The sequence below is a fragment of the Herpailurus yagouaroundi genome, unplaced genomic scaffold (genome assembly GCF_014898765.1).
Source record: "Herpailurus yagouaroundi ecotype Mexico unplaced genomic scaffold, PumYag 28, whole genome shotgun sequence".
In the NCBI taxonomy this organism is placed as follows: domain Eukaryota; kingdom Metazoa; phylum Chordata; class Mammalia; order Carnivora; family Felidae; genus Herpailurus; species Herpailurus yagouaroundi.
Window position 1 is genome coordinate 106824057 of NW_024412376.1, and position 27781 is coordinate 106851837.

Here is a 27781-nt window from a genome sequence, read left to right on the forward strand (position 1 = left end):
CTTTGTGTGATTGTAAAATATACTCAAAGGGAAATTTAGCGAGCAGCAGAGTACAGAGGGGCTTATCCACCTGGCAAAGGGCTGTAACAGTAGACAACTGTGGTCTTTTCTCCATTTTGGAAAGTGTAAAAGAGAGGATGGCAGGAGTGAGGGGTAGAGAGGCAACAACCAGCCTGGAGGCAGACACTTTAGGAGGCTCTAGAAGCAATCCAGGCAAAAAAAAAAAACAAAAAACTGTGGCTACAGTTAGTAAGATATCCCTTTGGGCTCCAGTCTAAACTGCTACGAAGCCTCCATGCATCTTCTCTACTCTGGGCCTGCCTGAATGACTGAATTTTGGTAAACGATCACTGATTTTGCAGAGGTTTCTTTTGGAAGATCTTTGGTATTGTTATCTACAGAAGTCTTATTCATACTCCTGACCTATTTTTCTTTATCCTTGTAACAAAAGCATGAAATACAGTCATTAACCATTTGTTCCTTTCGTGGTGTCAACTTTAGGAAGATTTTATGGTCCAGTAATAGCCATGTGGTTCTCGGATGGCAAGGGGTAAGAAGCACAGTGGGGCCCTCTCAGGTGCTCTGTATCACACAGCCATCTCCCTTTTCAGGACACAGGAAGACACTTCTCCTCTTTCAAAAGTCTGTGCCCCTTAGTGTACTGCTCAAACTATTCCTGAGGTCAGGAGGCAGATGAATCACGTTATCCCCCAACTCTTGCCGTCTTGCCTTTAAGTAAACCTCCTTCTTTAAATGGAAATCATTGCAAAGAACTCCAGTGTCAATTTAGAAATATCCAAACCCTTCTCCAACCTCTTCTGCTTCTGCTTCAATTAGTACCTCCAGTCTTACAGAATCCTCATTAGTTCTGAACAGTAAGACTCCTCAGTTATAACGTACTTTTAGTAAGAGAATTCCTCTTACCACTTCTACCTGCTTCAACTTTTATTAAGAATAAAATACTTTCCTCAAAACCTAAAAAAGGGAACCATGACCAGGGATTAAGTGAACATAGTATCTATTTTTATTATGAAACATTAAATTTTGACACATTGCTTCATTTGCTTTTTAAAAATCTATTATCTGACTTAAACCTATTCAGCAAAAATGCCAATAAATTATATAAATCATAGTTTGGGTCTTTTTAAAACTAGGACCATACTATGTTTTATGATAATCAGAAACAATACTAAATCTGAGTTGTATGAGCTGTTATTTTGTAATGTTTTAAAGTTTAGCTTAAAATAAAACCCAACCCAACCCAACAGCATGCTAATACACTGTTGCAAAACGTTCTGAGAAACACCCTCCTCATCTGTGAGTGTCAGTATCCTTCCGTGTCTTCCCTGAAAAACAATACAGAGTGCAGCCATATCAGGTGTCAAGGCACTCATTCTAAACTGTCCTATCCTGCCCATCTTAGGAGTCACATTGGATGGAGGGCTGATGATCTATATTATGCCCCAGCCCATGCTATCTTGCCTTTCAGTAAATCCATTTCTTTAAAGGGAAATCATTAGCTAAGAAGCCCAATGCTGAATTTAGAAACAATGATTCCAATACACATTAAATCGAATGTGTTAGTACTTAAAGTCACGTATTCTGAAAAGTGAAAATAATAGACTAATACAGAACATAGGTAAACAACCAATAAACTAAGGCAAATAGCACTGCCACCACATGCTTTAAAATGGTGTATTTTTAGTGTCTGAAGCTCTTCGCAAATTATCATTCGGAACAATTCAGATGAATTTCAATAAAAGATGTGTGTTCTGCAGGAAGTTAGTTTTAGGGTGTTCAACATGGGTGGCATCATTAAAAAATACATCAATAGTCTTATTAGTGAGTATTTTCCATTTGGGTTTCTAAATCTTTATTTTCTGTGGAGGCAAACCAAAGCACTGTCTTAAGACTCCATCTTCAAAGTTACAATATAGTCTCTACCATTCCTAGAGATTTAAAGCTAGATAGGACCCTGGTCCTTGCCATTATCTTCATCTTCGTCTTCCTCATCATCCTGGTCTCCGGATTCAAGTTCATCCTCTTCTTCAACCTAAGGGGAATATGTACATTTGAACACTGTTAAGATTTGTTCACTTCATTTTCCACATGTAATGACACGTACCACTTGATAAATTCTTTATTCCAGTAACTGTAGCAGATTACAAGCCATCTGATTTCCTTGATGATGATAATATGAGAGGAGATATACAGCTTAACAGGTCATACCTGTCTACACACAAATCTGGACCAAACATGACAAAAGAGAATGGCACATCTGGATAATGAGAGTCTTATGACCACAGGACCAAATCAATTCATTACTAGGCTCAAAGCCCAAAAGAGAGCCAGTTAACAAATACTGGAAACTGTGCCTGTATGGTTTACATCAATTCACTGAACACCAGGAAAGCAATGCAGTTGATACCTCATTCATGTACCTACATATTTACGCCTGTAATAATGGATATCTAGGCACAGCACTTCCATGCTACAGTACAATTTTTAAAAATATATTATAGGGGCACCTAGGTGGCACAGTCAGTTAAGCATCTGACTATTGATTTCGGCTCAGGTCATGATCTTACAGTTTGTGAGTTCAAGCCTTGCATCAGGCTCTGTGCTGATAGTGCGGAGCCTGCTTGGGGATTCTGTCTCTCCTCTCTGCCCTTCCCCTGCTTGTACATGGTCTCTCTCTCTCTCTCAGAATAAATAAACTTAAAAAAATACATACATATATACATATGTATGTACAGATATAATTTTTGGAAAGATTTCAATCTTACCGGGTGACCAAGTTCCTTGAGTTTATTCTTTAATGAAAATATTTTCTGATCCTGATCAGCCAACAGCACCAACAGATCATCTTGCTCTTTTTTAGAATCTGTAACATCCACCTCAAGTTTGTTTTTCTCATTTTGTAAAATGGCAATGGTGCTGTTAGATGCATCCAGCTGCTCTTTAATAGCAGCTCTTTCCTCAGACAAAGCTTTAATTTCATTCTGGGAAAAGAAAGGTGAAAATCAACTGATCTAAAATTAGAATTCATTCTCACAGGATTTTTAACAAATAGGCTCATTCTTTTTCTTTTTTTAGGTTCACTCTTTCTGTGATGATCTGAGGAGTTTGGCGGTGGAGATTTTAGGAATAGAACACACACACACACACACTCATCCAGTAACAAGAGAATTTATGTTAGGCTATATACATCAAAGATGGTTATTATGAAAAGATACAGTTTAATATCCAAAAACTAGTTTTAATGAGCTATTTTTCAAAAATCCTAAGAGATAATACCATTTCAGATAATTGTAAGAATAAAGACACAAAACATTTTACAGCAGAGGCCTGATCAGCATCAGAAATTAGAACTCAGGTTAAAATTTTTTTTAGCCCAACTTCATGCATACAATCTACAGCTTAAAGATAAATTTGATCACTATCCAAAAGGCACAATCACACATTACCTTTCCTTTTGCATTTTTTTATATGAATAAAAAATTCCTTTTAGTTTTATTATTTCTACCTCATTCCTCTCTTTATGTTATTTATTCTGATTTCTCTGTCACACTAAATAGGCTGGCAGGATTTAATGTGCCCGTGTCCTTAGCTTGAAGGGAAGCCCACATGTGGCTTGGGTTTTAGCCCAAGCTGTGCTCTTTATTTCTTATTGTGATTAGACATTGACAAGAAAACTAAACTTTAAATGATTTCCACTTTCAAAGTACATCATATACAGTCTTACTTTATATATATGATGTCATCATTTGAAATGGCATTTAAAAAGGCTTCACTTGTGCCATCTTTACTCATCCAAATAGCAATGGCCATGCTGTGAGATAAAATTATACCCCATTAGCTTTCCTCATAAATCGAAGAATTGGGGACGTTAAATGAAATACAATCAAATTTCCTGGAGTCATTTCCTAGAATACGCAACAAATAAGAGTTTCACCAAAAACCAACCTTTAATTCTTTCGTTTCCTGTAATAATGCTGATAGTCTTCCTTCCACATCCGTCGTCTTTGCAGCTGCTACAGCTTCACTCTCTCCTGGTACAGGGGCTGGTTTTGCCTGAAAGTAGAAATTGGCGGGGGGTGGGGGAGGGGGAAGTTCCTTTAAAGTTACAGGCAACAGGCAATTCCAAAGGTTATTTAATTTTCTCACTATTTTGAAACTATGCCCAATAGCAGAAATACAATTCCTGTACTGCAGAACTGTAGAATTCCTTATGTATACTGACACGCACTGAAGCGCTCTCCCCGGAAAGACCAGCAGTCCCTACAGCAGAGCAGGAGGCTGGGTCAGGATCAGGTGTAGCACTGGACCTCCATGGAGCATGAGGAGAGCTGGGTTAAGCAGCCTCAAGGTCAGACTATAGCTATAACATAGCATTTAATAGGCAGAGAAAAATTTTCAAAGCCCTTTCCTCAGGAAATTTCTAGAAGTTAAGTCCACATTATCTTCTCAGAGAGACAGGTGAGGAAAGAGAGCTAAATGACATAAATTGGTAAAATGCTAAGATTTTCTTAAGTGCTAATACAAAATATTCTTAAATCATAGTGGGTTTTTTTTAGTGTTTATTTATTTATTTTTGAGAGGTGGAGCAGGGGTCGGGGCAGACAGAGAATCCCAAGCAGGCTCTGTGCTGTCGGTGCAAAGCCTGACACGGGGCTCTCACCCACGAACCATGAGATCATGACTCATGACCTGAGCCTAAATCAAGAGTCGGATGCTTAACCAACTGAGCCACCCAGGCGCCCCATTAAATGATAGTTTTCTAATCTTTCGCCACCTTTTTTTTTTTTTTTTTTTTCTTTTAAAGTACTGGGAAGGAGGGTGCTGATGTAACAAATACCTGAAAAATGTGGAAGGGTCTTCAGAACTGGTAGCAGCTAGAAGAGTTTTGAGATACATGTCAGACAAAGCCTAAACTGCCCCAAAGAGACTGTCACTAGAAATATGGACATTAAGGGTAATTCTGGGGAGGGCTCAGAAAGAAAGGGGAACTAGAGAGAAAGCTTCTATGGCCTTGGAGAAAAAATCACCGTGAATAGAATATTGGTAGAAATACGGATGGAAAGGTTGTTTGCCTGAGATGGAAATGAAGAACATGTTACTGGAAAGTAGAAGAAAGAGATCCTTGTTACAAAGCCGCAAAGAAACTGGCTGAATTATGTTTTAGTGCTTTGTAGACAGCAGAATTTGTAAGTGATGAACTTGGATATTTCATGGAGATGTTTAAGCAAAGTGTTAAAGAAAGGCATGGCCTGGTTTCTCCTTGCTGCTTACAGTAAAATGTGACAGGAGATACATTTTTTTTTTTTAATCTTAGAGAATATGCAAGCAGGGGAGAGGGGCAGTGGGGCGGGGCGGGGGGTGTGGAGAGGGAGGGAGGGAGAGAGAGAGAGAGAGAGAGAGAGAGAGAGAGAGAGAGAGAACGAGCCTGACATGGGGCTCGATCCCACAACTCTGGGATCATGGTCTGAGCCAAAATCAAGAGTCAATTGACTAAGCCACCCAGGCTCCCCGAGAGAGATACATTTCAGAAGGAACTGTTAAGCAAAAGGGATCAGAACATGAAGATTTAGAAAATAGCCTATCCCTATTGCAATAAATGACAAAGTGTGTTGTGCTGAAATATCAAGGATGTGGCTGGACTCCCATTTGTAAAGAAGTTACTTTCGTGACTCATGGACCCAATCAACCATTTGAGCAGAAGCTGAAATAGAGATACGATTATCTAGGAAGGATCCGGAGGGCCTTCTTATCCAATGGCTTGGATCCCTGTGTATTGTATGGGGTTTTTAAGAATTTTATACCAGCAGAAAACCTGTCAGCTTGGACTGAAGGGGACACAGATGGGATAAAATATAAAATACCAGCAAAATGAACCATCAAATAATGGATTATACTGATCTGGTGAGTCTGACTCTAATATGGCTGTCACCATGGCCAAGAAGCCTATGTGACCAGAACTCTGGCTAGTAAGCAACCTAAAAGGGAAGGTGCAGTCTGACACATTTGCTTCTTTTACATAGTGGCTGAGAAATAACATCCTAACCTTGTGTTAACTATTTTTCAGGGAAAAAAAAAAAAGTAATAATTAACTCACAAATGTTGCTGTTTTCTGTAACAGCTCCTGCTTTTCTGTCTGCAGTTTGGTGATCTCCACAGATTGTGAGTTTAACTGAGACTTTAATGTTGCCAGTTCCTAAGAGACAAAAATAGTTGAGTTGTAACATTAAATAGCATTAATTGCATCAAGGAAATATCTAGTTACAGGAAGAAATTTAAAATTATTTCCTTTCTTGACCTTTCTAAAATCACAACTTCCAAGTTTGAAAATCTAATTCTAAAAAACCATTCTTGGGGCGCCTGGGTGGCGCAGTCGGTTAAGCGTCCGACTTCAGCCAGGTCACGATCTCGCGGTCCGTGAGTTCGAGCCCCGCGTCAGGCTCTTGGCTGATGGCTCGGAGCCTGGAGCCTGTTTCTGATTCTGTGTCTCCCTCTCTCTCTGCCCCTCCCCCGTTCATGCTCTGTCTCTCTCTGTCCCAAAAATAAATAAACGTTAAAAAAATAAATAAATAAAAAAATAAAAAACCATTCTTGAACTTTGGCGTCAAGCTAGAGAATTAAGCAAGTTTGTGATACATATTCACCTCTGACTTCTCCTGAGAGTCCACGTAAAAAATCACAAAGTAGGGGATGAAGGGAAAGAGGAAGGAAGGGAGGGAGGAAGGAAGGATGGATAAAAGGAAGAGAGAGAGAGGGAGGGAGAAACGCACACGGTGAAAGAGAATGAAAGAAAAAAGAGCAATAAAATTGAGGAATTTCAGTAAACAAATGACAGTGGTAACTGACACAGCACACCTGAGAAAGACAACTTAACTGACACTTGAGAAAGCCCAGCTGCTACCTGATTTACAAGGCACAACTGTTAAAGGCTTGGGAACTGGTACCATCAGATATCTCTGGAAGTGTGGGTAAAAATGGGGTCAAAACCAGCAGGGCTGGTTGAGGCGTGCCTGGGTGGCTCACTTTGGTTGAGTGTCCAACTTTGGCTCAGGTCGTGACACAGAGGTTCTCGAGTTCGAGCCCCGAGTCGGGTTCTGTGCTGACAGCTTGGAGCCTGAAGCCTGCTTCAGATTCAGTGTCTCCCTCTCTCTCTGCCCCTCCCCTGTGCTCTCTCTCTCTCAAAAAATGAATGGACATTAAAAACAAACAAAACAAAAAACAAAAAACCAAACAGCGGGACTGGTTCAAAGTCTGCTTAGGAAGACCACCAGATCCCTGTCCCAATCTCATGTATCAAGCAACTGTTCTTCTCTTGGCCAAAGACTAGGGGTTTATTATTTGCAAAGGGAAAATAGGATATTTTTAGACTCCGGACCACAAAAGATAGATGAAAGAAGTCAGTATTGTAGTGAAAAGGAGGGAATTAATTCAAAGTTTACATGTCATTAATAATGAAATTCCCAACTTTCTTGCCCTCTCCCCACCAGAAATGCACAGGGAAAGAAAGGCGATTATAACCATGGTTCTCAAAGAAGGGAATCCCCCCTCACAATATTTGGCAACATCTGTAGACGTTGGGTAAGTGGTGGGATGCTGTCATGTAAAAAGCTAATTTATTCTCTTAAACCTTTCTATCATGTACATATGTGGCTTTCCTTGGATTTTTTTTTTTTTCAGTTAAATAAATGAGTTACATAGACACTAAGATTATGGACAATTTTGGTTTTCTTTTCATACAGTATTTTACTATGTAAGAAACAAAACTGTCAAAAAAAGAAACAAAACTGTAATTTAAAATATATCTTTTAAAAATATGTATCCTTTTTAACAATGTAAAATTGAAAAAGAAAATAAATTGCAGAAAGGGGGTGCCTGGGTGGCTCAGTCGGTTAAGTGTCCAACTCTTGATTTTGGCTCAGGTCATGGTCTCATGGTTCGTGAAATTGAACCCCAAGTCAGGCTCTGTGCCAACAACACACAGAAATATCTAGCTAAAGTTTCACAAAGAGTAAAAATTTTTACTTGGGATTTATAAACTAAGATCATTTATTAATAACTAATTCCCTTTAATTTTAATATAGCTCTAGTGTAGGTAGACTTAATAAAACCCAAACAGTATATTAATTTTCCTCACAAGAATAAAACACTGTGGACAAATATTGTAAATCCTTAATGACAAATTATTATTATTATTATTTTTAAAGCCTGACTGTAGAATCTACTCTGGGGTACATGGATATTATCAAAATATGACACAGTTTCTCTGTGTACAGTCACTCCTCTCTTGGATCAGCCATGTCAGTGGGCTAGGACCAGATGACTAGTAGAGGAGAAGGAAGTGAATTTAGGTTGTCTGGGCCGTTGACTTCTTCCTTTAGAATTACTTTTTGTTTTTTAAAAGAAACAAAAGAAACATACATTCTTTTTATAAGAAAGGAAGGAAGAAGGGTAGGATAGAATAAAAAAGAGGAAAGAAAGAAAAATTTAAAAGGAAAAAACTCAACTTGTTTAGGGATAGTACACTAAGGAGCAATCTGATACTTTTCTAGACTTTTCTTCCAATATTTAATTCTATACATAAGTAATTCCTTTCTCCCTTTTCTAGTTCTTATTAAACAAATATATTTAATATTCTATATTCTATTAATAAAGTTAGATCTGCATACCTACTTTCATTTTTTTTTTTTAAGTTTATTTATTTTGAGAGAGAGAGTGTGTGTGCACAAGTAGGGGAGGGGCAGAGAAAGAGGGAGAGAGAGAATCCCTAGCAGGCTCCTGGCTGGAGCCCAAAAAGAGGCTCGATCTCACGAACCATGAGATCAGGACCTAAGCCTAAATCAAGAATTAGATGCTTAACCAACTGAGCCACCCAGGCGCCCCTATACTAGAATTATAAATATTACGATAACCAAGTAGGAAAAAGTTTAATTTGCTTTTCTAGATATTATAAATTACTCTAGCAGAAAATTTTTGTTTTTCTTTTTTTAGCTAGTCATCTGAGATATACACAAGTTTATTCCCTTTCCAACTCTAAAAACCAACATTTTTCTGGAGAAAATGGTCTAAACACTGAATACATTCAAGTATGCAATTGTCATGGTCAATAGTAAATGAAAATTGGGCATAAGATTTTATATCTTCATATTTGCAGCTTATAAATACACTTAAATTTTCCTTAATTGTTAGGTCACTGATAACCTACAAATAACCAGGGTGAGATATTCAGATCTGTTAAAAAGAACACAATTAAAAAATAAAAACACTTAATAAAAAGCAAAATACCATTACCATACAATGTTTTTTACGTTTATTTATTTATTTTGAGACAGAAAGAGCTGGGGAGGGGCAGAGAGGGAGGGAGACAGAGAATCCTAAGCAGGCTCCATGCTATCAGCGCAGAGTCTGACACGGAGCTTGATCTCATGATCTCACGAACTGTGAGAAATCAAGCTGAAATCAAGACTTAGATGCTTGACTGAGCCACCCAGGTGCCCCCAATTACCATATAATTTAAAAAGCTCTTGGACTTTCAAATAACTATCTTCACTATCAAATTTTGCTTACATTAGCAAAAGTAGTTCTAGATTAGTGAAACCACAGAGCTGTTACTCTATTATAATTAAAACAACACAAAATAGAACTTGGATCAAGCCAGAAAATTACCTGTTTTAATTCTGTAATTTGTTCAGAATCTTGAGCAGAAGCTGTTGCTGAAGACTGTTCATTTGTGCCAGGTGATGCTTGGGAAGATTTCTACAAATACCATAGAAATAAACTATGAAATAAATTTAGTCTAAAGAGATAGGAAACAAAACAGAACTATACACGTATAAGCTATGCCTTACAGAGGCTTACCAAAAATTTCACATCAACATTTTAGTTTTTATACCCAAGATAAAATTTCAACATAGCACACGCTGTCTACAATAGCTAATAAATTTATACTTATACCAAGTAATTATTAAATCTAAGCACTTATCTGAAGTTATATGGAGAAAGAGCATAAACACAAGTACTTATTAAGTGACTTCCATGTATTAAAAGAGCTTTATACACAGTAGCTCATTTAATTCTCTCAACACCAAAACAGATATGACCACTACCAATCTACAGATCAGTAAAAAAGTTTAAAGAGGTTAACTAAGTTGCTTAAATTCAATGAGCTGGGGAGTGCTGAAGCTTTAGACAGTTTGACACCAAAGCTCATAATCTAATTTTTTAAACGTAAACTCTATGCTGAATGTGGGGCTCAAACTCATGGCTCCGAGAGCATGTTCTACCAACTGAGCCAGCCAGGAACCATCCCCCCCCCCCCCGCCCAAGCTCATATTCTAAAGCCTTATGATGATATTTTGGCTTAAAGGATCCAGATAAATAAACAAACAGGATAATGAGAATTGCTCTTGACCTCTTAAAATTTTTTTAACATTTACTCACCAAATTTTCAATCAGAGAGTCCTTTTCAGCCAGCTGGCTTTGTAAAAGCTCCTGATTACTTTTTAATTCTTTTATCTCTTCTCGTAACCTCCCAACTTCTTCTGGCTGAATGCCATTCATCTGAGTCGTGTCACTGTAAGAACCTTGATGCGGATTATCTTTTCCTATTAAAACAGGAATAAAGTTTGAAAAGCCAGCATGAAACTTAGGTTTTTCATTTCTTGAATGAGAAGACTTAAATATAAAAATATAAAATTTCCTTAATTCAATTACTTTGGTGGCACTTTTGTAATAAGCACATTTCATTTTTGCAGAACAGTGTACTGATAAAAATAGTGAAGTGATGATATTTTCAGGTTTCTGGGGAGAAACACAGCATAGTCTTATTAAGACTAAACTGCATGGTTTGGTGATCTACAATTAAGAATTACAGTAGTTTCAATTCCAATTTGGTCAATTAATATAAGAAAACAAAATCCCTTTTAAAATCTTCGCAAAGGAATAGTATTCTATGTGGACTACAATAACTGACAGATTATTGTTATAAATAAAGGAAGTAAGAGGTAATTTTTTCTGAAAATTTTAGTCACCTTCATATAAATAAAACAAACTGTATTTCTAAATAGCTAGCATTCCAATCATAGGCACTACAGGATGATGCTATTTATAAGCATTTGACTTACCTGTGCCAGGCACTGAACTAGAATTCTATATATTAATTCATTTGATTCTCAGATGACACAGATGCTATTATCAGTTCCATTGTGCAGATGAGGAAACAGAAAGATTAGAGCAGTCATGCTCAGTTGGCTATACATCAGAATCACCCAGAAGCTTGTAATAATTATTAATGCTTGGCTCCAACCCAACCCAACCCAATCAAACATTTGAGTGGGGTCTCAGTATTGGTGGTATTAAAAAAAGAAAAAAAATATCTCAGGATAGTCTAATGTGCAGCCAAGGCTGAGAATCAACGGAAAAGATACTGAAATAGGTACCTAGAAACCTGTGCTATAAACTCTGATTTACACATTTGTTATAGTGATTAAGGTTAGAGAAAGACTAGTCTGCAAGAATAACCTGTTAGATTCAGTCCAGCTTTTGAGGACACTACAACAGTTACAACCAGTTATACCTACCTAGCTGTACTTTAAGAAGATTATACTGATCTTTGTGTTGCTGAATCTGAGATACTTGCTGTGTGACTGCTGTCTGGAGCTGTTCATTTTGACATTTTAACGTAGAAATTTGCTGCTTTAATTCCTCAAGCTGCAGATCCTGTAAAACAAAACATAATTTAAGTGTTTAAATTTATACTAATTAGCATTAAGAAGATGAGCAAACTAAAAATCAGAGATCATTCTGGGTCATGATGTTAAGGTACTCAACAATTCCAGAATCACTCAACCATTAATAATACATTAATGTATGCACAAAGGTCAACTAACATGTAGCGGACCATAAAATTTCCAGTAAGGCCCCGTTAATAATAAGCACAATAGCACAGCCTGCAATCTCACTGCAATTACTGGGGTGGGGAATGGTCAATTTTAAAAACTCCATTCTATGGTCCATCAAACCATTTAAGAAATTCATACCAAACTATTTAAGAAACTCAGTATATGTATACATGCATCTATATTACTTTTAACATAAAAGATAATTTCTAGAATAGAACATTTAGAAAACCAAAAAAAAAAAAAGAACTTCCAACTCTCACCACCCTAATATAACTAGTTGGATATGATCTGTTTCTTTATTTTCTTCTAATTTTTTTCCAATCCAAGTGTTTTAAACTTGTCACACTCAGCCGATATGTCATTCTGTAGCTTTTACTTACTATTCAATTATAAGTTCCCCATATTACTAGTTTTTTGCAATCATAACTTTTAATGTTTACTCAATATCAGTAGATGCAATATAATTTATATTCAAAAGCAACACCGAGGATGCTTTCCATTTTTCTAGATAATAATTATCATTACAATAAATATCATAGTCATATTTTCATTTCCCTGTATTCTGAAGAATTTCCTTAGGATGGATTCTCAAATGTCATTCAGTTTATATAAATATTTTATAGCTCTTAATGCTTATTGCCTAATTTTCAAATGGCATTTTAAATGATGAGAATATTTAAAATTAACATTTCTAAAGCACAGTCATTATAGTAATTGTGTCAAATCACTCTTTTCTTCTTCCAAATTAACCATATTTATCAGCCCCAAGTGTAGGCTGTAACATCACATTCCAAGTATTTATTTTCCATTGCTCTAAAGATATTACATCTTACCATCTGGAAGTGACTCCATATTTGTACTAAAATATAGATGAGAAACCCTAATAACCATGGGTGGGTTAATGATTTAAGTTTGAATCATCCAAAGAAGATTCTAATTTACTGATTGCTTATAAACTGAAAAGCTCAGACTGAATGCTAAATATACCACTATATTTTTATTCTTTCTCAGAATTCCAATCTCAACAATATAGACTGTGGGGAAGAACACACAGCGGTTCTCGTTTAGAGGGCTCTACCCAAGCTTGCACTTGCCACACGGGCCTCAAACTGTGTACAATCAGCAGGGGGTGGAGGGCAGTGCAGGGCAGAGGGCGCAACCTGCTTCACTGGACTGTCACCAGTATATTGTTTCTAAATGACACTGGCATTTTAATAACATCAGTACTGTCATCTTCCAGGTAATACTGCAGCACTGTTTAGGATTCCAATCAAGGTATATACCATGATGAGGAATTAAATGAGAGAAAGAAACAAGAAATACACTCTGAAGAAATGTAATAGAAAGTTTAAGGTGCTCAAGATAATGCAAGAGTGGAATTCTCTGGTGTTCTGAAGAGAAAATGTCAGCTGATGATTCTGAGAACGCAGTTTTGACTTTCATCATCACTCTCCACTCTCAATCAACTCCTTCTGCTATTCTCAGCATCATCTATTCAGATGTGAAAGACAGAGCTCTAAGGATTGTATCCGACCCTTTATGCTCCCTACACATACATCCAGTCAGTACCAGGTCCTGCTAGTTTCATCTGCTTTGGTCACCACATTTCTCAGATCTGCCCCCTCTACACTACATCGCATGAGTTTTAGGGTCCCAGTAACACACATGTTTTTGAATTCTGTTCCACCAATCACTGAGTGACCCTGGAGAAGTTTAAATTCTGTAAGTGTTAGATTCCTCATTGATTTTTATATGAAGGTATTAATTATGTTGTAGGGACATGAAAATTAAGCAAAACAGTGTTTAAAATGTGCTTTGTGAGCACCCAAAACACAATAAACAAAAAACAGCAGCCATTATCATCACTGGCACCACAATGCCCCAATACCTCCCATACCACCTCCCTCCCTCCAACTTTGCCTTTCAAGTTTCTACTTGGTGCAGCCACCAAGTGTCCCAAGTACATATAATAACACGTCCTGCCCCTCTCCCCTATTTCTCCTTTTGCCCAGCTTATTCCTAGTTATGCTTTTAGGACTCATGTTCTGTTTTCTCCAAGGCCCTGCTCTCACCTAGCTAAATGAGGTGCCTCTCAGTGCTGCCACATACCTTCAATTATCTGTATCACTAGACTTAATACGTTTATGTGTGTCACAAAAACCTATTTATAGTTTTCTCTCCCCATGAGACTGTGATAGGGGAACGTGCCTGATTCATGCCTTCATCCACAACATCCTGCACAATCTTAACATGAGCTCTCAGTTTGTTGAATACTCAGGTAGTTCTAGATTATTTAGGAAAATAATGAGCTCTACTTTCTGTACCTTCTTGTATATCAAATGCCAGGAAAAACTCTTCCTCAAAGTAGAAAAGTATCAGTGCCCTAGAAAGTGTTTACAATCTGTCAATACATACTTGCTCTCGAATCATGTTTTTGTAGTGAGTCACAATACTGTCATGCTGTTCTAATGTTTTTTTCACTTCTTCTTCTTTTTTATCCTCTTCACTGGACTTATAAATAGCCTTAGTTATCACACCTATAAAAGAAAGCTTATTAAAAAAATATTTTAAAAATTTAAAATGTTATTTTATTAAGACTTAATCAGTAAAAACATATGGCCTAAATGCATGACAGAGAAGATACAGTCTTTCCAATCTTGCTGAATGCCAAAAGTCCTTCAATGAACTATAGACCAAGAGCTCGGAAGAAGCCCCTACTTTTAGGCTTACCATGTAATCTACATGTGTCCAGAATATATGTATACAAAATAATCATAGGCACTTTCTAATGAAAATCAATATAAACTTTGTCTTACCTTCAAGTTCTTTTACCAGCTTCGTAAACTCATGATCAAATATCATGTATTCTGGACTGGGGAAGTTTGGCTGCGGTTTCTGAGATGCTCTGGAATACAACTCATGTTTGCTAATAAATCCTAGTTTCTCTATGAAGTTTTCTTTGCCAATCCTCTTCTCTATTAGTTGTTTTAGTTTCTCTCTACAGAGACAAGGACATTGAGATGCTTTTAAAAAAAGTCATAACAAGGGGCACCTGAGTGGCTCAGTCGGTATAGCATCCGACTCTTGATTTCAGCTCAGGTCATGATCTCACGGTTTATGAGACTGAGCCCCATGTGGCTCGGGATTCTCTCTCTGCCTCTCCCTTGCACACCTGTGCACACACACACACACACACTCTCTCTCTCAAAATAAATAAATAAACATTTTTTAAAAAGTCATAACAGGGGCGCCTGGGTGGCGCAGTCGGTTAAGCGTCCGACTTCAGCCAGGTCACGATCTCGCGGTCCGTGAGTTCGAGCCCCGTGTCGGGCTCTGGGCTGATGGCTCAGAGCCTGGAGCCTGTTTCCGATTCTGTGTCTCCCTCTCTCTCTGCCCCTCCCCCGTTCATGCTCTGTCTCTCTCTGTCCCAAAAATAAATAAACATTGAAAAAAAAAAAAAGTCATAACAAAACACAAAAGCTTGGTCTACATTATGTTTCGGCAGAAAAAAATGTATCATTATCACTTGATGCATTAGCAGTCATTTTCCCCTAGCATCTTCCCCCCACTTACTTCATGTAGCTCTCAAGTGAGTTATCATTGAAGTAAATCGAAATGCCCAACAGAAGGGCACATAAGCCTTGTACCAACTGCTCTTCCTCGCCAAGATTTTCTGCAATTTGTCCCGTAAGCTGAAATTTTTGTTAAGGAAACTAATGGTTCATAATATCTAGCGTGTTTTATTTTACAGTTTGAATTTGACATACATTTCATGTAAGAATTTCTACAAAAATTCTATGTATAGTCTAGGCAAGCATAAAACAAACAATGGTACACAGACACACACACACACAGACACACACACAGCGTAAGCAAGCATCATTACCACCATAACAGTTTGAAAAGCTGCAACACAGCTGAAGAGAATTCAAATATTTAGAACACAGAGCTACCTCTAATGCAGAGGAAGAAATAAGCATACTTACATGTATCTTACTAAAATATAAAGGATACAAATGGAACATTGGCTGAATTGTGAAGAAAATGCGTTACAGCAATGGGGCAGTTGCTTAACCAGGTACAAAGCAACATTAGTAACCCAACTCTTGTCTGTATTTTGCTTCCCTGCAATAGACAAGTTGGCAGAAATCTCATTTACTTCTTTTAAACTTAATGTTGCCCTAAGACCCCCTCCACTTGCATTAAAAGATCTTTAACATCTTATAAAAGATGTATTAGGAATCTAGACATAAAAAACTGAACAAGAGAATTCATTCTTTTGTCCTTTATGGGTCATATTTCCCAAAATGAACAGAAGGCAGAAATTAGAATTGATTCAGGTTCATAAACATATACCAGGTTATCCAAAATACTATCAGTGGAAAAATCTGGTCTGCTAAGGAAGATGCATGATGTGAATGTTTGAAAAAATTTATCAGTCTGAAACACTTTATAATAACATAAACTTGCTAGGCAAATTTATGATGTTCCAATTAGATTTAGAAACAAGTTTCTGATGAGAGGACAATTTCTACCTTCTTCAAAAATATTAGGAAAAATAAAAAGAAATCATCTCCTGAATTATTTAGTCAAATTCCATTTGAATAATAAACCATGTTGCAAACTCACTGACAACATGTCAAATAATGAGAATCACAAACATAACGAAGAAAAAGATTTATTTAAATTAGCTAACTGCCCCAAACCACTAATTATACTGCTGCCAACTATAGCTAGACAATATTGAAAACTAGCACATCCATCAAAATTACAGTTTCCTAAATTTTTATACAATACATTTGTATCTCCTATGTGGGACAGTCTCTTAGCTTATAATGTTGCCACTGCCCATATTACATTATATAACCTATAATTTTGTTTAAGAAAACAAAACTTGTTTGAAACAAGTGGAAATTAGCACAGTAATGCATTACTTTGAGATAGTCTCAGAAAATATCCAAAATACAATTATTCAAAGCTAGGCAAAGAATAGATTTAAAGTAACCATCATTATGTTTTGAAAAACCATTCAGACTATTCCAATTTCATGAACCTTGATGTCAATACCCTGGCCTTTTTATAATCTATTTTCAAGTATATTTAATATTTAATTAAACAAATTCAAAATAGACTTCTTCAAAGTGATTTGCCACCAAAGAAGCATTAATTAGCATGAATCTGGCTTTTGCATGATGCATTATTCTTACGCTTTCCTTGCTCTATGTCATTACCATGCCCATGATGTATCTTCATGTTACCCAAGTAAATTTAAAAGTTAAAAAATATAGTTATTCTCAATCGACTATGTGCCACAGAGAACTTTAATTACTCAAGTAAATACATGAAAATACTTCATTGACTGCCCCTAAGTATATATAAAACATTTATTATTATTTGGAATACCATTTGCACGTACCAAATATACCTACGTTGTATATATAAGGGCATCCTATCAAATCACTGGCTCATATATGAATAAGCAAAAATGGAACTAGATTCAAATTGTGGCTCTTCTAAACGTATATACCTTTTGGGGTCTAACTGAAGCATAAGAACAGCAAAGTTAAATAAAACTAGTTAGAATCAGATGGAACATCCCACTTAAATTATGGCAACAAAAGAAGATAAAGTATTCAGGAATGAGCCTAACCAAAACTACAAAACCTAAAGGAGGAAAATTTAAAAACACTTCTAAAGAGCACAAAAGTAGATCTAAATCAATAGAAAGACACCATGTCTTTAGACAGAAAAACTCAAGATCATAAAGACACGGATGCTATTTAAAATTTATTACATTAATGTAATCCAAACAAAAATACCATAAGGTTTTCCTCTCCACAGAACTAAAAAAATCTGGTTCTCAAGTTCATATGGAGAAATAAACAAGCAAGAATGACTAGAGACCCTGTAAATTAAAAAAAAACAAAAAAAAAAAAAGAAAAAGAGCAACAAGGAGATACTAGGTCATAAACAGACAGGAATCAAGGGATAGACAGAATGAAAAGTCCAGAGATGATCCATCTACAAATGGGAATTAGTTTATGAAAAAGATAGCATATAAACATTAGTGGGATACAGGAGGACTTACAAAATGTTGGGACAACTAGGCAGCTATCTAAAAAAAGATCAAAGGATCTATAACTCATACTGTTCATCAAGAAAAATGGAACAAAGATTTAAATGCAAAAAATGAAACCAGAAACTGTGAGATGAAAATATGGGTAAGTCTGTTAAAATCTTCAAGTGGGGAAGGCCTTTCTAAAAAGTATGATATAAAATGTAGAAGTGATAAAGGTCTCATTAAAAAAATCCAAAACAGGGGCACCTGGGTGGCTCAGTCAGTTAAGCGTCTGGCTTCGGCTCAGGTCATGATCTCACGGTTCATGGGTTCGAGCCCCGCATCAGGCTCTGTGCTGACAGCTCAGAGCCTGGAGCCTGCTTTGGATTCTGTGTCTCCCTCTCTCTCTGCCCCTCCCCCACTCATGCTCTGTCTCCCTCTGTCTCAAAAATAAATAAACATTAAAAAAAATTTTTTTAAAAACCCAAAACAAAACACCAAGTCAAAAGACCAATAACATATCAGGAAAAATGTATTTGTAACTTATCACAGATAAGGGTTGAATTTCTTAATAAAAAATGAGTTCCTATAAAAGTAGAAATTATTTAACCCAATACAAAAATGGGCAGATGATATGAAATATAAGAAATGAGAATTCATGGGAAAACTTTAAGTGGTATATAAATATACAGAAAGCTATTCAACCTTTTAGAATCAGAAATGCAAATTAAAACTCACTAAGATAATATTTTTCACCTTTCAACCGACTGGCAAAAATACAAGTCTGTTAATACACTGTTGGTGAGGCCGTGGGGAATATAGCTCACTGCAATCTTATTTCGCACTTTGCTAGTGGTTCAAAATGGGATTAGGTAGGGAAAAAACAAGGAACAGAACAGTGAATATGCATAAAAAACACCCAAAGACACCAGAAGAAATAAGAGACAGGGACCCAGGACAGGGGTGAGGCCATGACTTCTTATTGTATACTTTTTATAACATTTGATTTCTAAATCATGTATATACGTATATATGTATTTTAAAGTGTATGTATGTGTGTGTACACACACACACACACACACACACACACACACACACACATTTTTAAAGGACTAAAGTTAATTCTAATAGTGGCAGTGTGGTGTCAGTGAAAACATTTGGTTGAGAATTAGAAGAATCAAATCTTCTATTGTCCTACCTTGTGGAAGTTCAACATGCTATGTGGACCCCAATTTCCTCATTTAGTGAACCAAGGCCTTTGGAATAAATAATCTCAAACACAGAAGTTAAAAGGATAGGCTCTGGATACCAGGATTTGTATCTTGGTTCTAAAACTCAACATCCTGAAACTTTATCATTATCCTTCAATAGCAGTAACAATTAATACCCATTTCATAGACTTGTGGAGCAGATTAAATGGGTTAATACACATTAAGAATTTAGAACAGCACATGGTACGCAATAAGTGTTTCATGAGTGCTATAAACTATGAACCATCCCTTCTAGTTATACAATTCTATGCTACCTACTACCGTATTAAAAGTAGAATAATGCCCCAAATTTAAAATAGATGGCACAGGGGCGCCTGGGTGGCTCAGTCAGTTGAGCGTCTGACTGTGGCTCAGGTCATGATCTCACGGTTCGTGGGTTTGAGCCCCGCGTTGGGCTCTGTGCTACCAGCTCGGAGCCTGGAGCCTGCTTAGGATTCTGTGTCTCCCTCTCTCTCTCTCTGCCCCTCCCCTGCTCATATTCTCTTTCTCTCAAAAATAAAGTTTAAGAAAAATTTTTTTTAAATAAAGTAGATGGCACAACAAAGTTTGAACTAGGAATAGGAAAAAACAGTAAAACTGCTAGGATAGACTTTTTTTTAAACCTCAACGAAATACAGGTGGTCCTTGCTTTTTTGCTAGGTTAATAGAAACCTATGACTATTGGAAACATGCACAGTGAGGACTGTGTAATAATACTTTTCTGTGCAGACTGTATTATTATGATGTTCATCAAACCATGATTTATAATAAAGAAAATGGAAGATAATTAAGTATATAAAAATAAGGAGATGGTTAACTAACCAATGGTATATTTATTTGGTGAAATATTATGCAACCATATAAAGTTATATTTATTTAGTGTTTAAGAACATGGAAGATATCTGTAAGGAAAGAAGCAGCATACTCAATGGAATCTAATGTATGATCACCCCTATGTAAGTAAATAGTATAGAAGAAAAAAGACTGAAATTTAACCAACAGTTACTTTTGGGTAGAAGTCCCACTTTCTACTTTTTTATTTTTCTAAACTTTCCAAGATGAAAAGAAACTAAACTATTAATGAGTGCAAAAATGCTATAGTGTTTGTCCAGTGTACAATCACAAAACGTTAGGAAGATCAACCCAACAAAATCCTGATGAAGCTGCTCTATCATCCAAAAAATAAAATTAGAGATTAGACCTTAAAGGCTATCAAAACATTCTATGTCATTGCACTCTGATCTTCTGATGGATTCTTTAGAAGATAAACACCAAGAATAGCTTAAAAAAAAAAAAAAAAAGAAAGAAAAGAAAAAAAAAGTCCACACTCCACTTCATAGAATAGTTTCATAAAACTCTTCATTTTGTTTATATGTTTATGTGTGTTTGTGATTGTTTATAGGTTCAAGTCAAGAAAAAGTATGTATCTCTTTAGCACTCCAGAGTGTATGAACCACTGAGATGTGGAGAAACAAATGGATGCTGAAATTGTAATTTCAGAGCATTCTGAGGGTTTAGTTACTAGAAATCACAGATTTTACAGGCTGGAATGGAACCACAAACAAAATAAATGAAGCTGAATTACCTTTAAGATAGACTATTATGTTTTCCTTATTATTTTCTATCTAAATAATTCCTCTTGTTCCTACTTTGTGGATTTCAAGTGTAGTATTTTACACTGTGAATAGAAATATGACAAGCTAACATTTTAAATTTCTACTCTTCAAGTACTGAAATGAAGTTCTAGAGTGTTATGATTAGACTCACTTTCAAGCAGTGGCCTCTGGCAATAGAGATTTAATAAGAAAGGGGCATGATGGAACTTTCTGAGATTACGAATATGTTTTATATCTTGTATTTGGGTGGTGATTACAGAAGTATATTAACCCATCAAAAATCATCAAATTGAACATTTAAAGTCTGTGAATTTTACTGTGTATAAAATTAGTGCGGTAATGCATTACTCTCAGGTGCCTCCAAAAACTCCTTTTTAAATGACTGACATGTATACTTTTAAAATATCTAGTATCAAAGATTCTGGAAGCTAAAACTGCTGAATATATCTGTGTTATTAACATGTATCATATCATACTCATACACAAAGATATAACTCCTAACAGCACCTTGGTTATTACTAGCAATACTGCACAATTGAACATATGAACATAAATATTAAGGTACACTCCTTTTGCCAAAGACTGCACACAAAAAAATCAAAACCAACACAAATCACACTCCCCACACACATCAAAAACTAACCCCCGATGGTAATTGTACCATATGGGTTATATCCAGAATAACCCACAATATTCAATTTAAAAATCTTTCAAATTACAAAATTATACTTACTATTGTACATTTTCAATAATCTAAGTAATAAAAAAGTCATCACATTTTTTCATATACTGACTAAAGACAAATTTCTTAACCCTAAATTTTACTAGCTTTGAAATAGTTTCAGGGGGGATAGAGAAGCAAGCTTAGGTGAGGAGACACACAAAACCAACCAAAAAAACCCAAACCAAGCTATTCCAGAAAGTGCAAGCATACCCGGAGGAAGCACAGGTACAGCTTCAGACTTTCATTCCCACAGCTCTTAGTAACACCACTACATGGAGAAAATACCCCACGGAGAAAAATTGGAGAGCCACTTATGATAGAGATAAACTTGCTGACACATGAAAGTGTGAGTAGAATGTAACTTCAAACAAGCGGTTAAAAAAAACCATCAGCAAAACCCAAGACAAAGGAAAGCCTTGCTGTAAGAGGGAAATGCCTAAGCTTAAACAAGCGATACATACCCGTCTGTCGATCTTATCACCCTGTAAATTACACATTAAAAATTATTTATAAATATTACTGCTATAGAAAAATTTAAATCCAGAAAAATCCCTCACAGATGGTCTCTCTACAAACCCACACCAATAATTTGGGACAGGATAGTTCTAATATTTTATTATATAACATTATGTAATTATCTAATATTTTATTGTAACAGGATAGTTCTAATATTTTATTATGTAATATTTATTATGTAACATATATATTATGTAACATATTTTATTATGTATTTTATTATGTAACATAATATTATGCATATTATTAATATGCATTTTGGAGGAGAAAGGATCATTTTACAGCACTGTGCTGTGAAGGGGAAGACACTACTATCTTGAGAATTTCTCATAATGCATTAATTGTGACTACAATGTTAGAAGCGAAGTCTCTGGTGGTGGTGGTCCGTTAACTGCTGTTTGGCTTAAGAAAAGCTAGTTTCAACAAACAGCAACATGAGAATGAGAAGTATTAAATATACATGGATATGAATATTTAGGGGTAGTTTTTTCAAATCACTAAGAAATAAATGATAAAGATGAAACAAGCTTTCAATTTAAATAAACAGATTTTAAACAATAAAGAGAATGTCTGATCCCCTTTTCACTAGTTAATTTTTAACCATAATTTATAACTTCCTATGGATGATGGCATTGATGTCTCTTTAAAAGCTCACAATAAAACAATTCAATGAGTGTGTCAAAATTAAAAATTAAGAAGGACACAGCACATTATCACAGGGAGGGAGAGAGGAAAATTCTAGGGGACAGCACAATTTTAGACTTAAGTATATTTTTACTCTAAGTGACTCTGAATGTTAATGACTATAGTTCTGCTAAACAGTGAACTTGAACTGTTCAACAGCAACAGAAGTCCATGTGGACAAATCATCCAACTGTAAGTGACCTTCATAAAGACCTTATCATCCACACTTCAGTGAAGCTTTGTTGTTCTCATTAGGTGTCTAGAGGAATGCAAACAGTTACATTTTTCTCTATATTAGTAGATAAATTATATGCCTTGGGGTTTTGAGGGTTGGAGAGCTCTCAAACATCAAGGAGTACAATGTTTAGTAAGCGATGGACTGGTATTGTTTTCTGAAAGGAAAATCAACTGGTCTGGGAAGAGAAAGAGGGAGGTACATAGCTATGAACCACTTTATTCTATTCTCTCTCATAAACAGACCCAAATTCGGCTACTGAGCAGAAAGAGAAAAGGACATGCAAGAACACTGGATGATAGAAAAAGGAAACAGAAAGAGAAACAAAACACCTTTCTGTCCAGAAGATGTGTTTCATGAAGCAGATTTTACTATTTGGCAAAACCATTCTTGTAAGAGTATGTATTTCTTTCTCTCCACACACTGTTTCAGGTTACAATGAGTTAATGAGCAGGTAAGTCCATGCCTCTTTCCTTTTTCATCTGCATCTACGAAGGATACCCTTAAATCTTTGTATCACTGACACAAAAACGTATAGCTGAGATTTTTTCCCCCTTAGAGCAGTTCCACTCGCCAGCCACGTTACCTGTGAAAGGATGTTGGTGCACTGTTGCAATAAAGAAACTGGAGGGTTGCCGATACTTGTAGCAAGTTGAACCCTGAGCAACTGTTCTTTCTGGGTAGCATTTTCTTGCAAAGCATGGGCAAGGGCCACAGCAGCACACCAGTTTGAAAGTGAATCAGTAGAAAATAAACCTCCGCATAATAACTGACCAGCTGAGACTGAATTACCTGTTGCTACAAAGATGGCAGGCAGATGATGATAAAAAATTAATTGTTGTTTTACACACACACAAAAATAGTATGAAATACGATTTTAAAATCTGTTAATTAGGGGTATTAAGTTACATTTTTAAAAGTCTGCTTTTCAAGACAAAAATGAAAGATGACAAAATGACCCTGGAAGAAGAATAGCAGAACCAAGAAATAATTACATTTCAGGCATCAAATCGATGAGATAATATTCCAGAAAATTACTGTCTTAGTTAAAAACTGCATTTCTAAAGCAAATCCAAGGAAATGCCATATTTTAAATATTCCACTACATCCAGGGTCTTTTATCATTTACAATATACCTTATCATTAAAACCTTGAAAGACTATGTACTTCTCAGAACAGAAATTAGAACTAAATTATTTACCATCAATAGTGGAAGGTAGCAGCGTTGACACAATTTCTCCTTGTCCTTTTTGGTTTTTATATAAGAAACATTGGAAACAGTAGAGAACGGCACAGCGCAATACAAACGGCTGCCTTTCATTAACCATGGACATGAGAAGTACCACGATTGCCGGTCTGTTGCATTCAGAAAGAAAAGAGCAAAAGAAAAATTGCAACCCAAGGACACAGATCAGTAACTAGTCGTTTCTGCTGACTGAAACACCATAAGCAGAACACCAGCGAGGTAAGTATTCCACCTCCAATGCACAGGACAGACAACTGCCGCTCGGACAAGCAAGCAATCGGGTCTGCGTAAGGCACGGAGGAAGTGTGAGGGTGATAGCTGAGCCCAAATACCGAAGCTCCAAGGACCACAGACTCTTTTAAAACACCAACATGTTTATCTTGTCAGATAATTTCTAGTTTCAAAACATACAGATGAACTTCTTAAAAGATGTGTATATGAGATACACTAAAAACCCAAAGTAAATTCTGACTTCCTCAGAGAAATAGCAGTATTTCCCTTTTCCTACCTTGGTGGGTTTGAAGGTGCATTTACAGAAGCAAAGTAGTCTTGGTTTACTTGGTGGCCTCGAATAACTTCTGACACAGTATTAATGGTCTATTTAGGGGGAAAAATAAAAATTGAGAGACAGTAAGTCAAGGAAGAAAACCTGTCTTCAAAAGAAAATGTTATATCCTTCTGTGGTTTGCTTTTAAATGCTAAAATTCAGATACCGAAAAAAGGAGTGACAGCATTATAATCCTGTTAACACTTTTTCAAAATAACGCTTTAAAACATTAAGCATAGGGCTCTAATTACAAATAATACCTGACCATAAGGATTTAAAAGTCTCAAAAAATTAAAATCAATAGTATCCTCTAAAAGACAGAATCTATTTCTACAAAACAAGGGTGCTTCAAAATAAAATCAGCAAACACATTTAAAATATAACAAATTAAAACTTCAATTTAAGGATGAAGTTGAAAATACCTCCAAGAAAATAGAATAAAAAGGCAAACTAGATACACAGAAAGTCTAACAAATCTATTAGTGGAGTTGCAGAAATAGAACATAAAAATAATTATCAAGAAATATAAAAAACATTCTCAGGACTGAAGGACACAGGTCTACAGCTTGAAAGGGTCCAGTGGGTGTCAACAATAATTGGGGGGGGTTAAAAAAAAAAAAAAAGTCTGTAGTACTGCACATTATCAGTATATTTCAGGAAACCAGAAAGGAAGAGAAGATCCCAAAAGTTTCTGGAGAAAAAAAGTTACATGAAAAGGATTAAGATTAAAAATGGCTTCAGATTTCTTAACGGCAGCTCTGAAATAATGTTCAGAAAGTTGAGTGTTATGATTTCTAACCCTGAATCTATACCTAGCCAAACATTAGAGTAACTCTGAAAATAAAGGAATGACATATAAAAGATAAAAACAAGTTCTCTTGCCATTTACTTTTTTTAGGAAGTGAAGTAAACTAAGATAATGAGTCAAAAGGTGGGGAGTAAAGACATGGAATCCTGGTAACTAAGGGATTTAACTCCAGAGAGGAGTAACAGGAGATCCTAGGAGGATGGTGAAAGTCCTGGGGCTAGAGATGTGCACAGAAGTAGACCAGCCCATATTGGAGCAGGAGGATGGAAGGGGCTTCTAGAAAAGAAGAAAAAATGTCTAGGAAAAAAATGTCTGGGATGGGAAATGACATGTTAATCATATTGATAGTATTAATATGCAGATACACAGAAAAACAGTAAGATGAAAAGAGAATACTATTACAACTTAGGAAAGAGAGATATTTAAACATGATATAGGGCTCTGGCTTGGCAGGGAACAGTATTTGTATAGTCATAAAATTATAAACCCTGATTATTGATTTAAATGCAAATTACTGGGGTGACAGGAGGAAGTAAAGTGAGAGGGTTATGCAGAGGGGAAGCAAGACTTAAGGCAAGGGAGGAGTGAGACTGCAGATAGCTAGCTGCTTTTGTTACAAAACTTTTATTATTACCTATTCTTTTAATGTGCATGTGTTAATTTGAGAAAGCTTTTATGAAAGTTTAAATAAACTAAACCTTTCTTTTCTTCAAACTAACCTCTTTTTCTTAATAGGTAGGAAACAAAAAACGCCAAACATCAAGGAAAAAGAATTTACTGTTCTAGGACTATGTAACACTACTTAAGTCTCAAGTCTTATTTGACTAAGTCATACTGTTCTCAACATTAAAAACTTAAATCATGCTGTGCACTCCTGTTGAATAAAATAAAATTAATGAAAGTCCTGTAAGCTTGAACAGTATTTATATATTATTAAACTTGAGGGATGAGTACACCTTTTGGAATTAATACTGTCATCATTATGCAAATTATATTTTAGTAGGATCAATAAGGAATTTAACATATAAAAATGGTTAACTATTACTGTTTTGCCTTCAGCTGACATCTAATTCTTCTTAGGATTCCTGATTTCAACTTCCACAAGAGTAGCCTCTGCCTCCATTTGGTTTACCTCAGTCAGGATATCAGCAGGCACTCCAGTGGCCATTAGGATAGTGCAAAGTTGCTGCAGTAAGCCACACTGGAACATAGCTTTCTGGCAGCTACTGGTAGCACCCGGAGGGTTGGTGGGAGATACCAGCACACGAACCAGCTGTGAAAGAAAGAGAAAGCAAAAGTGGTCTTTTAAAGATGTGAAGAGTCTTGAGGCAAATTTCTGTATGAACAAGAACGTCTATGTAAAGGATTCCCCTCACCTATTCAGCCAGATCTAGATGCTCTTTCCTTCACGCTCTCATGGCAAGAGTCCTGTTATAGTACATAGCACATTTCGCCAGTTTGTCTCCTTCAGGTGATTGTGAACTCCCAGAGTAGAAACTGCCTCAGTCATTTTTGTATTCCAAAGAAAAGGCCCAGTATTTATAACATAGTGTATAGTCAATAAATGAATAAGTAACAGGGTGGTATATTTCTTACCAAAGTAAAGATGAACTACCTAATTATGGAGAAGGTCTGAAAATAGAATGGCTTTGGGCGTAATAAAGTCCCCCTAAACTGGAGATACTTAAAGAGAGACCAAAACTAACCCCTGAAGACATGGTAGAAGATTTATGCGTTAGGTAAGGGGCTGGCCTCATTGATTGTTAATGCTAATTAAACCTTTATGGTTCTATGATTAGTCTGAACTTGAACATGAAGTCTGAGAAACATAAAAAATGTCATCCCAAACAAATGTTCAGCAGTTACGTCTTCAAAATAATTTCACATATAGCTTGTATTTTAAAACTAGACTTACAAGTCTATGTGTGTACAAAACCTTGTATATTAAGATCAAATGGGATTTTATAATATTTTTATTAAGAGGGTTGATTAATACATTGATGTCACTAGAGAGAGGCTTTAGAATTACATAATGGCTCAAATCTTTAGACCTTTCTGGTTAGACCTCCATGGCTTTTTGTTTTGGTGTTTGTTTTATTCTCCTCTTATCCCTAATGTGAAAAAAAAAAAATATATATATATATATATGTATATAAATATATTTAAAGCAATACCAAGCTAT

General features: G+C 36.0%; 1 protein-coding gene across 2 annotated transcripts in view; it reads right to left on the minus strand.

Annotated features, from left to right (window-relative positions):
* Window positions 1-1001: 1001 nt before the first annotated feature.
* Window positions 1002-27781, minus strand: part of USO1 (USO1 vesicle transport factor) — a 93882-nt gene continuing 67102 nt past the window's right edge. The window contains exons 10-25 of one of the 2 annotated variants that reach the window (XM_040481074.1): window positions 26732-26872; window positions 24753-24841; window positions 24200-24354; window positions 23585-23796; window positions 22025-22045; window positions 15930-16040; window positions 15489-15607; window positions 14732-14913; window positions 14331-14452; window positions 11595-11733; window positions 10456-10619; window positions 9682-9771; window positions 6116-6214; window positions 3967-4074; window positions 2787-3002; window positions 1002-2053 (exon numbers count right to left, since the gene is read on the minus strand). In XM_040481074.1, the coding sequence (XP_040337008.1) occupies window positions 1964-2053; window positions 2787-3002; window positions 3967-4074; window positions 6116-6214; window positions 9682-9771; window positions 10456-10619; window positions 11595-11733; window positions 14331-14452; window positions 14732-14913; window positions 15489-15607; window positions 15930-16040; window positions 22025-22045; window positions 23585-23796; window positions 24200-24354; window positions 24753-24841; window positions 26732-26872 (2058 nt within the window). In that variant the 3' untranslated portion in view covers window positions 1002-1963. The remainder of the gene's footprint in view (window positions 2054-2786; window positions 3003-3966; window positions 4075-6115; window positions 6215-9681; window positions 9772-10455; window positions 10620-11594; window positions 11734-14330; window positions 14453-14731; window positions 14914-15488; window positions 15608-15929; window positions 16041-22024; window positions 22046-23584; window positions 23797-24199; window positions 24355-24752; window positions 24842-26731; window positions 26873-27781) is intronic. The other variant, XM_040481084.1, reaches the window with a different exon arrangement.